General features: G+C 27.8%; 1 protein-coding gene across 2 annotated transcripts; it reads right to left on the bottom strand.

Annotated features, from left to right (window-relative positions):
• Positions 1–14: 14 nt before the first annotated feature.
• On the bottom strand, positions 15–4,367 carry LOC108840116 (cytochrome P450 708A2). Of its 2 annotated transcripts, none has more exons than XM_057002982.1 (7): positions 4,077–4,367; positions 3,630–3,945; positions 1,313–1,462; positions 876–1,241; positions 608–790; positions 388–515; positions 15–290 (listed from the first exon to the last, which is right to left on the bottom strand). In XM_057002982.1, the coding sequence occupies exons 1-7, from the start codon at positions 4,289–4,291 to the stop codon at positions 179–181; spliced, it is 1,470 nt and encodes a 489-aa protein (XP_056858962.1). In that variant the 5' UTR covers positions 4,292–4,367; the 3' UTR covers positions 15–178. The 2 variants fall into 2 exon arrangements, with proteins under 2 accessions (XP_056858962.1, XP_018468443.1); XM_018612941.2 differs by having other exon boundaries at positions 876–1,220; positions 4,077–4,366.
• Between the last annotated feature and the right edge of the window lie 10,569 nt (positions 4,368–14,936).

Genomic DNA, 14,936 nt, shown 5'->3' with positions numbered 1-14,936 from the left:
ATGAAGTTTTAGGCTGGAAATGATCTTACTTTATTTATTAAATATAAACATACACTTCAATCATTGTTTTCTTACAAGATGGCTTTTATTTATGCAGTAATTAGTACTGTTCAACATATGCATTCATACAGTGTAGCTTACTCCAAACCAGCAACCTTGGTGGAATATAACCACTCTACTAACCAGCAGAGTTATCCACTTCAGTGTCTTGTGAGATTTGAATATCAGATCCACCCGGAAACATAAGTATAAACCTTCGAAGTACTGTAGTCTCTGTCTTCATTGACCACCTTCAAACCATAGATACATATAAAAATATGTAAATTAAACTTTTGACCTCATACAATAACAAAATCGAGTAATGAGTCATTAGGTGATTAATTGAACCTGTATCTACACAAGTGATGGATAAAACTGGCCATTAGAAGCTTAGCGAAGTCAGCTCCTAAACATAGTCTAGAACCAGCGCCAAAAGGGATGTACGTCTTCGAGACGATAGCAGTCAAGTCTTTTTCCTGAAAATCTTATGTAGTTTAATAAAGGGATGCAAAAAAAGAAAAATCCTATGAATATATAAGTAAAGGACAAAGAACCAACTAAAAATCACCTTCCACCGCCATGGATTAAATGCTAAAGGGTCATCATATTTTTCTGGATTGAAATGGACACTAGGAAAGCCCATGAAGATCCAACCAGCTGGAATTGTATAATCACCAAACTGGAACTCATGATCAATTATTCTAAGCACTGTCGGCGCGGTGCTTGTGATCCTCAGTGACTCATTTATCACCTGAAACAAAACACCATATGATTGTCTAAACTATGATAAGGTTTGTTGATTTTCAGTCAAAAGCCTGCTGACAATGAATCCTCACCATCTGTGTGAAAGTCATTGATTTGTAGTCTTCCCATGTTAGGCCGGCCTTCTTCTCCTTCTCACTCTTATCCCGGACAATTCGTTCATGCTCTCTCTTTAATTCTTGCATGACTTTAGGGTTATCGCTAATGAGCTTTACTGTAGCCGCAAGGACGCTTGGTGTTGCTTCGTTAGCAATCAAAAAGAAAATAAATATGTACTCAATCGCACTCTCTACGCTTATTTTTCCCTCTCCTCCTCCCGTTTCGCCAAGTAGCGTCTTGAAAAACTCTCCAGGCTCTTCTCCTGAAGCTCTTTTCTTCAACATCGTCTCCTTTAATATTTTCATCATCTCCTTTTTGGCCTGTTTAAGGACACCATCACCCTAATTCTCTTTCTCTAAATATTATGTAGAGCTGTTTAAGGGTTTGTAGATGAATAGAAAAAAAGATGTACCTTCATCATTCGATAGACGCCATTACCAGGAATGTTCCAGGAGATTCGAAACCACCCCTTCGGAAAGTGGCTCCAACAGCGTGTGAGTTCTTTTGCAGCCTCTGGTTCCATTTCCCCCATAACTTTCTTTGCAAGACATTCGATTAAGATCTGTAAAGTTTGATGAATATGTATTAGATGAAATGATCCAATCTTAATTAAGTAATCGAGTTGATTCTCATCGTAGCAACTGACAAGAGCAGAGACGTGCCTAAGTTAAAAAGAAGTCCTACATGCAATTTTCAACACCAAAAAAAATAGTCTCTCTTCAATTGTCACTTTGAAGCTATAAAGGTAAAAATAGTTTGCTTCTTATTTTCAAGTGAACGTCAAAATAACTGAATTTTACACCACCTACAATGGAGACTGGATTTCCAAAGGTACAAGTTCTATCCCATCCAAAACCAGGCCTGAAGGCATTAAGCTAAAACATTTTGATGGGGCCTTCACTTGATAAAGCCCCCAATTCCAAAAAAAAAAAGTTGATTCAAAAATGAACTTAGAGCATAATTATTGGGGGTTTCTCCCTCTTAGTTTCTCCAAATACATATATGTGTATGTAATTGTGGAGTTCTTTGATTTAAGAGAAACTCAACCAAAAGTTTTCTTATTAGAAACTTTTGGTTGAGTTTCTCTTAAATCAAATAACTCTACAATTACATACATTTATATATAGATACATACACATATATGTATTTAGAGAAACTAAGAGGGAGAAACCCCCAATAATTATGCTCTTATATGTTCGTGTTCACTTGAAATGATGATAAATAACCACCGTTCAATGTTCAAAAAAAAAACCACCGTTCACGTGACTGCCACTTTTTCTTTCGTCTTCATCTCAATGCTTATATTGAAAGAGAAAGAAGTTTGGCATTTAATTACACCACTAAAACTTGATCTGTGCGCCCGTACTGGTGTTTGATTTAACTTGTGTTTCAACATATACTCATAAACTAATTATAAAGAAAATCTCATGTATATCTTTGATGTTTTATAATTTAAATATAGAGTAAAATATATTATTTTATAATATAGATGTTTGATAATAGTTTTTTATTTGTACATAATATATATTATATAACATGATGTAATTTTATGTAATTGTACTATTCATATATTAACCTATTATTTTTTGTTAATTTATTTTAAAATGAAACAACATGCTAATTTTTTTAATTTTTAACACTAGTTTTCTATGAATTATTATTAATTTTATGATATTTTATTTTTTTGAAAATTGAACTCTAGAAATTTTATATTTGACTAAACTAAATACGATAATATTATATTCTATTTTTATATAGTATATACTATATATTTCAGTTTGTGTCTTTGTTTTCACCACACAAAAAACAACGACCATTGTAATTAATTTATTTTAAATGCAGTGACAGAATCTATAAATAAATAAAAAATACAAAAAAATATTTAATTTATTGTAAATATAATGGCTAAATTTGCAAATAAAAAAAAATAATTAATCTGATATCCATGTTTCCAAAGAATTTTTCATTTATTTTGTTATACATGTATCCAAATAATATCAAAAATTACTTCAGTTCTATATGTACACATGCTTTTGTTTGTTTGTCAGCGGTCAAGATAGCAACGCCATACATGATACATATTAGACTTTTGTTTGTTTGTCAAGTTAGACTGTTCCTGGCTACTAAAATGCAAAATATATTCAATTATTATGATTTATATATAAATATGTATTATATTATAAAATTATAATTTTAAATTAATTGTTGTGTTTATAAAATTTGTAAGTACCATCAATTGATTTGAAATATTTTCATTGTAAATAAGGTCTCAAAATTTTAGATCTGGCTCTCTGTCGTCACTATTTTTCTTTTTTTTTTCGAAACACAACTTATTTTTGATTAACTTCAATTTGTTTGATTACAAACGTTATGGTTGATCACCAATTTTTTTTGTATAGAGAACTTAAATACATTTCCCGTAACAATTTTTTTTCGTTATATGTTAGCGATAAAAAATTATTGTACTATTTGTATGAAGTTTGTGACGGTGTGAAAATGGGGCCGGCATTGGATTTGAAATAAAAAAAAAAGTTAAATAGGCCTTTCGCACATAAAAAAGTTAAGTAGGCATTAGGCACGGCTAGGCATGGGCATTCGGTGGCCCGTTCGGTATCGGTCCGGGTGATTCGGATTTTCGGATTTTCAGGATTATACTTGGAAGTATCATTCGGTATTTACTAATTATCGGATCGGATTCGGTTACCGCTAAGTGGGAAAATATATCTTACCTTGCTTACTGTTTCTTTGACGTCAAGACCGCCGTTTCTAGCTCCTACCTCCATATGTGTGCGAGTCAAGATATCGATGTCTTGCATCATTCTCAATTTCAAACCTTGTGAACCTAGCAACTGGGTTGTTACGCTGCGGACATGTTTATGAGACTCTTTACTCTGTACGAACAAGTTATTTTCGCCGAATAGCCGCGCTAAGCTCTTCGGCATGCCAGGCACATGATTCGTCTTTGCCATCTCTATGTTCAATCCACTATCAGTCGAGATTATAACTCTGGCTCCAAACAAGCTTGTCCGAAAAACTGGCCCATATCTATTTTTTCAAATAAAAGAGAAAATTAAGTCAAGATAACTGATTATGTAAGAATTAAATATCTTCAAATATAATTTTATCATTAAATATCCTACTCAACAACTTTATACTGACAATATAAAGTCTTTAACCTGTGGGCTTTCTCCTTAACGAATATTGGCAATTGAATAGCATCATGAGGTTTCATGAACTCGAAGGTCTTTCCGATGATTGGAAATCCCATCGACCCTGGAGGAAGCTTTCCTTTACACTTCGGATTCCTCCACTGATAGATCCAATGACAAATCTTCACCACTATGAGTGAAAGTATCACAGTCCATAACTCATAAACATGTACCTCTACCATGTTGATTTATTTATCTCTTTAAATAATTTGGATATGTTGGTTTTATCTTGAGGTTGCATACTTATCCGAGGGAGGAAAGAGTTCTCTTTTTATACTCTGCTTTCTGGCGGAATAGTAGATTTTTTTTTTCTGGTTGAGTAATAGATATATTTTAAAATGGAGTTATTAAATACTCCATATATTTCTAAAAGCTAAATGTTTTTAAATAAAATGTTGTTTTATAAAATATATGTTTGACATTTTCTATGCAAAATTTATTAGGTAATAATTGTAAACTTCAAAAAATTTAGTTGTACTTATTTAAACACTATTCTCTCCGTTTCGAATTATATGTCGTTTTAGAACAAAATTTTTGTTTCAAAATAAGTGTTGTTTTATGATTTTAATGCAAAATTTATTGATTTTTTATTCTAAGTTATTTATATTGGTTGAAATTTGGTTAGATGTATTAGTAATGATGTTTTTATCTAATAAATATACAAACTTAAATGTTCTATTAATCTGTGTGTCGAAATCTAAAACGACAAGTAAAATGAAATAGAAGGAGTATTGGTTTAAAAAATTTAATAGTTAACTACATAAATAATGTATTTATATTATCAACTTTTAACATCTTTTATTAATATATGTGAAACACAATATATTCATCATATAAAAACAGATGGAGTAATGATTTAATTAGAAGAAAAAGCAGCTGTTTTTGTTTTTGCAATACGTAATTACTTGTAGTAGTGTTAAAATCGAAGCTGGGTTCAAATTTCTTCAATCTTGGAAAAATGGCCTAACTTCCTTAAATTCTTAATACCTGTTGAATTGTAAGCCGATTTTTTTTTATTGAAAATATCAAAACTAAGTCTTGAGTCATGAACTAGCCAGTCTAACATAAATATATACTATATGGTAGAGTGAAGATCGAACAAACAGTAGGGTCTTGAGTCATGGACTAGCCAATCTAACAAACAAGTAGAGATGGATATCTGGAATTTTCCGTTCCGTTCCACATGGATAGTCAGTTTTCGATTTGATTCAGTAAACTTATAGATATTCAGTGTTTTAGATATCCGAAAAATCCGTATTTTTACTAGATATCCGATTTGATCCGTAAAAAATAATAATAGAATTTTTGAAATATAATAAAAAGGAAAAGTTTGATATAAAATAATAATAATTTATTACAAAGAGCTTTTAAAACTACTACTTTAAAAATTAATATAATTTTTATAAAACTTATATAGATATAAAATTATCTAATATATATAATTTTATATACACATATGTAATGGATCAGATTGGATATTTGTTTTTTTAATATTAGTATTTGTGATTTGCTATGTTTTGACAGATATTGAATTTTAATATTTGTTTCGATTCGTAAAGTTATGGATATTCATAATTTTCGGATAGAATCAAAACAAATCATAGATCGAATCAAATTCATAGATATTTTGTCTACCCCTACTAGCCCTGGAAAAAAAAACGGATTCGAAAAATCGAACCGAAATCGAACCAAAATACCCGAAACTGAAACCAAACCGAAATCCTAAAATACTCGAATGGTTCCTATATTTTATATCCAAAAAATCGGAACCCAACCGAGAACCGAATGGATATCCGAATATCTGAAAAATAAGTTTAACCTTTCTGTTATAAGTTAAAATGCCATCGGTACCATTTGAACCTGAATTGAATAGGAAGGGTGAGAACATTGTTACCACAAGACCACATTATCTTTCATCTACTCTCTTATATCATAAATATATATGGTATTTTTATATTAAAATAGAGTAACTACTTATAAAATTGACATCTTAGAAACTCAAACTTTGTTTGAATTGATGATTATGTAAGTATGTAACCAGTAAACCATTTATATTAACATGTTAACTAAAATATTTTATCTATATATATTTGATTCACATATTAAATGGATATCCGAAACCGATACGAAACCGAAGCAGAATCGAACCAAAACCTAATCGAAATCTCATAAGTACCGATTGGATATACTAACGATTATCCGATATACCCGAAACCGAACCGAACACCCGAATGCCCAGGGCTAACCCCTACAAACAAGAATACAAGTTGGTTTATTGTTGAAAATAACATTAAATAAATTTTACTCAAAAAAAAATCCAATAAATTGCGCACATGATAATAAACAAACTACAGTAGAATCTCTATAAATTAATAATCTCTATAAATTAATAAATTTTACTAGTTCCAATTTGGGACGGTATAAAATATGACATAAATCGATAAAATAGTAAGATAATAATATTTTTAAAACTCCCATGTAAATATATAGTCCCATTAAAATCATAAATTAATAATTTATCTATATATATTTTTATATAGGTACAAACTAAACATTATATTGTTGGTCTTATATTCACAATGAAAATACCTCTATTTTTTTCTTAACATTTTAATATATTTGATAATATTTAGTAAAACTATATCGAAAATCACATAACAATGATATGAAACATAAAAATATACACCATATAATATAATAAAAATGAAAGTCAAAATTTTCAAATGTAAATAATGTTATATACGGTAAATAAAATATTTTCTTATTTTATAAATAAAATATTTCATAAATAGAAGAAAAAAACCAAAAAAAGAAACTTTGGTAAATTAATATCTCTATAAATTAATAAAATCTTAAAGTCCCAACATTATTAATTTATAGAAGTTTGACTGTATAATGCTTTTAAAATCTCAGCTAGTAAAATAAATTAAAAGTTGTTTCACTCTTCACTCTAACATTATTTCTACTAATATATATGTTCTTATAAATCTAGAGCTGGTCCTGAATCCTGATGAGTGGATGGTGAGCAAAGCCTAGACATGGAATTCCTTAGAAATTATAGCATTGGCATTGAATTCCAGCCTTGAGATCTGGATTTTGCAATGGGTTTGGTGAACATGTTCATAAGAGAATTAGTAATAAACAAGTTGCATAATCCAGCTCCCAATGCTGGAATTCAATGCATAAATATGTATAAAATGCATTTCTAACATTTTTTAGAAAAAAAAATGATGTTTCTGAAACGGAAAGAGTGGTATATAGATGGAACACGAGACTTGGAGCAAGTATACACAAGAGAACCAAGTAGTATTAATGTTTAATACTTGGATCATGACTAACTTTGATTTTGGTATAGGAGAAGGTCGTTCAAGGTATATCTTTTCATAGCTGGGAAACATAGACCGGTGGAAATCAAGTCAAAACATACGGAACAAATGAAGATGAGTATGCGATATAGACAAACGCACTAAAGATATATTATTATTTTTAAAAAGCGTGTGTGGCTTAAAAGTGTTAAGAAATTTGGTTTACGGCAGAATCTCCGGTAAATCAAAGCTGATATGGTCTGCATTAGTGATGCTGATGTAGCGATATTTCCAAACCAAGATTCAGGCAAGGTTTGGAAGTGTATGTGAATTGCTGAAAGAGATCAAGGATGTAACGAGTGTGTGTCATTTCGATTAGAAAAGCACGAAATACAAAGTTTGAAGGATGTATCGACTATCGAGTGTTTGGAAGAGGTTTTTTTTTTTTTTGATTAATCTAGAGGTATCCCAAACCCATGGATAAGCCTAGACTAATTCCCAAGAAAAGGTACAGCCCACGGATAGATCATTTTCCTAGATATTTAAATGGGCCCTAAAATATAGGTCTATATCTGTGTAAGGTGACCAAAATAATTATGACTTAGTTTCGTTTATCAGGTGGATCAAATCTAAAATGTGTTAGCGTCTCAGTCCCATCTCCTTAGCACTTGACCCCAATGCTTGGAAGAGGTTTTGTCCTGGTTTTTAGGCATGGGGTGGTTTTGGCCTCGACATCAAGATCCTAATCACTAAATCTCTTTAAAAAAAAAAAGAAACTTAAGCTGATAAACAGAGCGCTATGGAAAGTATTTATCTGTTGGCTTATATTCATAAATGCAATGATCTTAAATAAAACGTTATATAATATCTTCGAAGCCTATCTTCTATCCACAAAAACTTCCATGCATGTTTCTCAATTACATGCATGTACTCATATTTAAGACCGCAAGATACGCGCGCTCGGCATGGCTATCTTTTTTATGTAGACTTGTTTCTGGTATTTTATCTCTACAAATCTTGACATGGTCAAAATAGTCTATCACGCTTTCCTGTCATCTTCAAAACAGCTTCCTTTTGGAAAAGGAAAACAGCTGAGGAAAAAAAGAGATATGACATCCAAAAATTAGGTAAAGGCAAATTTTCTTGGTTACCTAGTCCTAAAACGTGTTATGTTACTAAAGAAATTATAAAAGTAATTTACATAAAAAGAAGAAGAAGAAGAAGAAGAAAAGTCTTTTTTTCTAACGTCGTATTAGTTAGAAATGCTCTTAGAAGTTGCTTCACTTTTCCATGCTTCTAATATTTTATGCAGATCTTCTTTATAACTATTGTCTATCGGCTTTCTTTGTAAAAAAAAATTAATGTCTTTCGTATTCACGTCTTGGTAAAATTTTGATAAATCTATCTAGCCAGAAATAATGGGCTAGACGTTAACCACATTAAATTCATAGGAAGCTATGGGGTAGATATTAAATACATTGGAAATTATGGGGTGGCATTAAATATATTGGAAATATGGCTACGATCTATCGTTTTTAAGTTCTATTATGGGTGGAATTAAATACTCTATTAAATTCATAGGAAGCTATGGGGTAGATATTAAAAAAATTGTTTTTAAAAGATTCATATTTTACATGTTCAATATATGTAATAATAGCAAATTGTAAATTTTAAAAATATTAATTATGTTTACTGAATTTTGAATGGTTAAAAATCGTAAGAAATAACTAAACACAGAAAATATTGCATTTATTGTCAAAAATTTCTGTATTTTTTTAAAAAATATGAAAACTCTAGAACATATCTATATTATCTATTCTTCGGGTTTGTTTGGAAACAAGAATTTTGATTTTAAAAATAGTTTTGTTGGAAACATGGATAGCAGTTTAAAGAAAATATGTTTGTTTGGAAATATGAATATCAGTATATTGGAAAAAAATAATGAATTTATGTTATTAAAAAAATTGAGTACATTATATTACGAAAAACTATTTATTTGGACCACCTTTTAAATATAATAAAATGAGTCAATCTAATTATCTAAAAATGTCTTTAGTCTAAGATAATCATTAAACAAAATTTAAAATTTATATACATATTCCAAATCAAAATAATAATTTAAAGTTGATTTTATGTCAAGAATTGATTAAAACATACATATATTCAAAAATTAACTTTTACTAAAATATTTTTCAACAAACATTATTAAAAAATCAATATATATAAGAAAAATACGAATAGCCCAGTTTTATTTACCAAATTAAATTATGATTTTTGTATTTCACATTAAATTTTTTAAATATAATATACATGATGGTACATATAAAATAATATTAGTTATATGATTACTTATATGATGGTACATATAAAATATGATTAATTATATGATGACATATATGATATATAATTGTGACTAGGAGTGATCATTTAGGTATCAATTCGGGTTCAGTTCAAATCTGTTTGGATTTCGGGTTTTATTAATAGATTAGATATACATGTGCTATTTTATTTTATTCTCACTAAATTTAATTATTATGGATATAAATACTATTAATAATAATTTGCTAGAAAAGTAGTTTTTAGTACTCTTTGATTTTTTGGATTTTGTTAGGTCCGGATCAATCATATGAACTGTGCTTAGCATAGTTCTGAACACCAGAAAGACTCATGTGTTCTCTTCTCTGACAAACGAAGGACTCATCTATTGTGCAGAAGAGAAACACACAAGGAGTTTACATGTTGTGTGTGATACCGTTTCTTTAAATAATAAAGTTGAGCCAAAATTGTTGTCAGCTATACCATCTTCCACTATATAATCCAAGAATTAGAATTACAAATTAACATCTACATATGTTTTCTATTGGATGACGTTTTAAAATTATAAACATTTTTTAAACATTTAGTTCTTACATAATCTATACAAAACACCATTGATTACTGCAATAATATAACACTATGTAGATTAACTCTCTCCGTTTCGATTAATCCATGTTTTAGGATTTTCACACTTATTAAGAAAACACCTTAAAACTTAGTTATTAATGTATAGATTTTTGTAACTTATATTTTCTATATTTTTAAACCAATAAGAATTCAAAAAAATGCAATTAAAGTTTTTGAAACACATAATTTTTCGTTATTAGTTGACAAAAAGTACATTGAAAATATAAAAAATACATTTTTCTGAAACAATTGTTTTTCCAAGAACTTGCATCTTTCTAAAATAGAGAGAGTATTAAATGTCATCTAACATAAAAATTAATTAATTTTACATAAAACTAAGAATATTATCTAATTTTGAACAATAATAAATCTAATATTTTAATCTTTATACTTTAATTATTTAATGAATAATTTTTTTTGTCTTTAATGGAAAATCTACAATATAGGAGGATAAAGAATAACAGGTTTTATTTTTACCTATATTCTTCAGAATTATATAGGAAGAATATTTTATATGTTAATATTTGTATTCAAAAAAACTTCTTGATGAGTTTAGTGGTTAGTATTGAATGTTTATTATTTTTGAATAAGATTCAAATAAGTAGGAATATTTTAATATTTTAAATGAGATATTTAAAAAATGAGACACTTATGAAAATACTCTCCAATATGCATGTCCTAAATTCTTTAGATGAGATGCCTCATTACTTCTTGATGAGTTTAGTGGTTAGTACTGGATTCTTAATTAATTTTGAATAAGATTCCTATAAATAGACATATTTTATATTTTAAATGACATGTTTTAGACATGAGACACTTATGAAAATACTCTCCAATATGTTTCCTAAATACTTTAAATGAGATATCTCATTACTTCTTGATGAGTTTAGTGGTTGGTATTGAATGCTTAGTTATTTTCCAATAATCTCATACACTATATTTGAGAAGTGATTTTGCCACATGTCTTTTTCAAAATCAATTTCACCAAAAAATTGTGACATGACTACTAAATTTGATGACATGACATATGGTAAAATATGACATGGACAACTACATTTAATATTAATTTACATTTTTGGTAAACTTTGTAAAATATAGTAATAACTCATACATTACAATATTACATTTATGTTGATTTATATTTTTGGTAAACTTTTTAAAATATAATAACGCATAGATCCTCATTAAAATAAAAGATACAGACATGAACATTACTAAGTTCAAAATATTATTTAATTATTTTATAACTATAAATTTTTTCTTATTTTATATTTTCATAATTTTCTACAATTTTTTAAAAATTAGAAAAAAACTTAAACTTAAAACCATTAGTTTCTTATATATCTACAAATTTTATAAATATTGTTTTGTTTTAATTTTTGATAATTATTAATTTTATATCAATTTTGTTAATTATATATAAGTTGATTTAATATATTTAACAAAATAAATAGATTAAAACATATCTAATACTATAATTTTAAATATATACATATATTTTAAATATGATTTTTAAAAATTTTTATCTTAATTTTATATTTAATTAAATCAAATTTATTTTGAAATAATGGTTAAAAAATAAAATCTACAGTACTAATAAAATTTTGTTTTAAAAGTTAGATTCCTATATGTCGCGTTCACGTTAACTCTCACGATGGTTAATTACATAGCTACCAATACCATTAATGAATTAAAAATATTAAATCTAATTTCCATGATCAACTTTTCTATTTTTTCTTTTTATATTATTTCCAAATAACATATATAATAAAAGAAAATATTTAACAAAGAAACATTTATTATTTTCAAAACGAAAATTAATATTATGTATTCATAAAAAGGAAATTTCCCCAAAAATAATGTTGGATTAAAAATAATTTCTTTCTTTTAAATATAATCTTAAATAACATAATATGTGTATTAAGTTATATAATTATTTTCTTTATCAATCTATTTTCTCATTTGATTAAAAAAACTTCAATAACACCACCAAAATATTTTTAATTAGCTAAAAATATTTTATAATTAATAGTACAGAGATGTTTATTTATATTTTCAAAATAGTTTTTTTTAATTTTATTTAGACTTTCTTTATATATATTTTAAATCACATAGATAAAACTATCTATAAGAAACTAACATATTTTTAATATAAATTAGTTTGGAACAAATAATTCAAAGTGTATAATTAGAGAAGTCCTTTTTCTACGTGTATCCCTTATTTTAAATTTTATGATGATTAATTACATAAGTAAATTTAATAAATTAAAATATTATATCTTACTCTTACTATCAAATTTTTTATTTGTTTTTAATTTTTTGTTTCCTTTCTATATTATTTCTAAATAACATATACAATGAAAATGAAATATTAATTGAAAGAACAATGATAAATTTTATAAACAAAAATATATACTATACATATTCTAATTTAAATTAAAAAGTTCCCAAAAACTAATGTTGATAATAAAATTATATATTTACTTTAAAAATAATTTTATATACATATGTATTGTTTGAACAAGTTTTATTGATATACTGAAGTACAAATAGAGTTAAAGAATCGTACACAACACAAGAAAATACAATCTATTACATAAACAGAAATATGAGACATATTATATATATATTAAAACTAATAAAAATATTTTCTTTGTATATTAAGCTATTTTCTTATATGAATCTACATAAACTTATTAAACTATATTTAGAAATAAAAAAACAATCAACTAGATGCAAATAATTAAATTAATCAAAATTTTAATATGTTAAAAATAAAAAAGGTTATTGTTGAATTTAGAAAATTATATTCAATCTAATATACCTAAATAACTATCAACCTGATTAAATATTATATATCCAAAATCACATGCCTAATTAAAATAACATATTATTATTTATAAATAATCATACAAACAAATTACATAGTAATTAAAATTAAAATACATATTAACTAATTCTAATAATTTATTTGTTTTGTTAATATTTATACCCGTGTATGAGCACGGAAAAATCACCAAGTATTCCTATAAATAGGTATATTTTATTTTTTTAATAAGATATTTTAGACAAGAGACACTTATGAAAATACTCTCCAATATGCATATCCTAAATACTTTAAATACAAGGTACAGTTGCTAATGAGAAGGAGGATGTAAAGTACGTCTTAGATATCAGGCCAAGCGCTTTAAATAAGCCGGATACACTTATTTGGTCTTACTCCAAGAAGGGAGATTACAATGTGAAATCTGGGTATCACCTACAAAGACAACTATCAGGTTTATAATCCCAACCCCAACACCAAACATGTACTCTTCCATCAGAAGTGATGAAAAAGATGCTGTATTCAGCTGTGGAAACTTAATATTCCTCCAAAGATTAAAACTTTCTGGTGGAGAGCTCTTCAAAATGGTCTCCCAGTGGCAACAAACATGAAGATAAGACTTAAGAGTTTCAAAAATTGATCCCATTTGCCAAATATGTGGAGAAATGGATAAGACAGTAGACCATGTTCTATTTCAGTGCAGAGTTACAAAAGAGATTTGGTCTATGGTGCCATCCCTTTTTCAGAGTCAGCTAACAGAACAAACAACCTTCCTACAAAATGTCGACATATTGTTAGACCTGGTTAACAAAGATAACAGAAACATTTTGAATTTTATTGTAGGATGGAGGATTTGGAAGATGAGAAATAAGCTGATATTTGAGCACCAAAGGGAACATATAATACAAGTGATCCATGCGGAAATAAGAGATTATAATCAATGGAAAGAAGCTGTGGATCATGACGAAAAATGTCAGCCTGAAGAGAATGAAACAAGTTCAAATTTCATAACTAATCATATATTAATGCCACCAGCTCTCTCTCGTTATTGTCTGGTAGATGCGTCTTGGAAGGATCCTAATAAGTGTGCAGGAATAGGATGGTCCTTGCTTAGCAAAGAAGGCATCCAACTTATTCATGGGTCCTCAATGATTAACCCAACGAGTTCATCTTTAGAGGCGGGAGCAATGGCGTTACTTATGGTTGTCCAACAAATGAGAAGACTTGGATATGAGCATGTGACATTCATGAGTGACTGCATGAACTTAATTGATGAGTTATATCAGCATAGAGCTGAACAAACCATCAGCAGGAAGTGTATCATGGAGGCAAGCTCGATGATACAAGATATAGTTGAAATCTCTAAACCAATGGGTTTTATGTTTTGGTTTGTAAATCGTTCAATGCTCTAATCTGTTGATGTAATGGCAAAGATGGCTAGGAAAAAGAGAGCAAACTATGTAATAACTTGGTCTTTTTAATAAGAAAAAGGGTATACAAAAAAATGTGACATATCATTCCTTTTTATTATTTTAATCATGAAAACTCATGAAAATACATTCCAACTTGGCTAAGATCTGCACTTTGAACGGAATGAATGTCGTATAAAATATTTTTACGTACTATTAGTTATTTGCATTCTTTTACATATTATGAAATAAAAGAAAATAATAAATTTATTAAATAACTGAAAGGTCAGTAACTATTAAATATATGATTAATTGGTGAAGACATATAAATCAAAATAATCATTGA

Source organism: Raphanus sativus, chromosome 2 (assembly GCF_000801105.2).
Source record: "Raphanus sativus cultivar WK10039 chromosome 2, ASM80110v3, whole genome shotgun sequence".
NCBI lineage: Eukaryota > Viridiplantae > Streptophyta > Magnoliopsida > Brassicales > Brassicaceae > Raphanus > Raphanus sativus.
The sequence above is the reverse complement of the archived record's forward strand: the minus strand, read 5'-3'. Positions and strand labels throughout refer to the sequence as shown.

Coding starts and splice junctions, on each gene's coding strand:
- LOC108840116 (XM_057002982.1), bottom strand. CDS start 4,291: ATGGTAGAGGTACATGTTTATGAGTTATGGACTGTGATACTTTCACTC. Junction 1,463..3,629: donor TCAAAGAAACAGTAAGCAAG/GTAAGATATATT, acceptor CAAACTTTACAG/ATCTTAATCGAATGTCTTGC. Junction 1,242..1,312: donor GCGTCTATCGAATGATGAAG/GTACATCTTTTT, acceptor AAAGAGAATTAG/GGTGATGGTGTCCTTAAACA.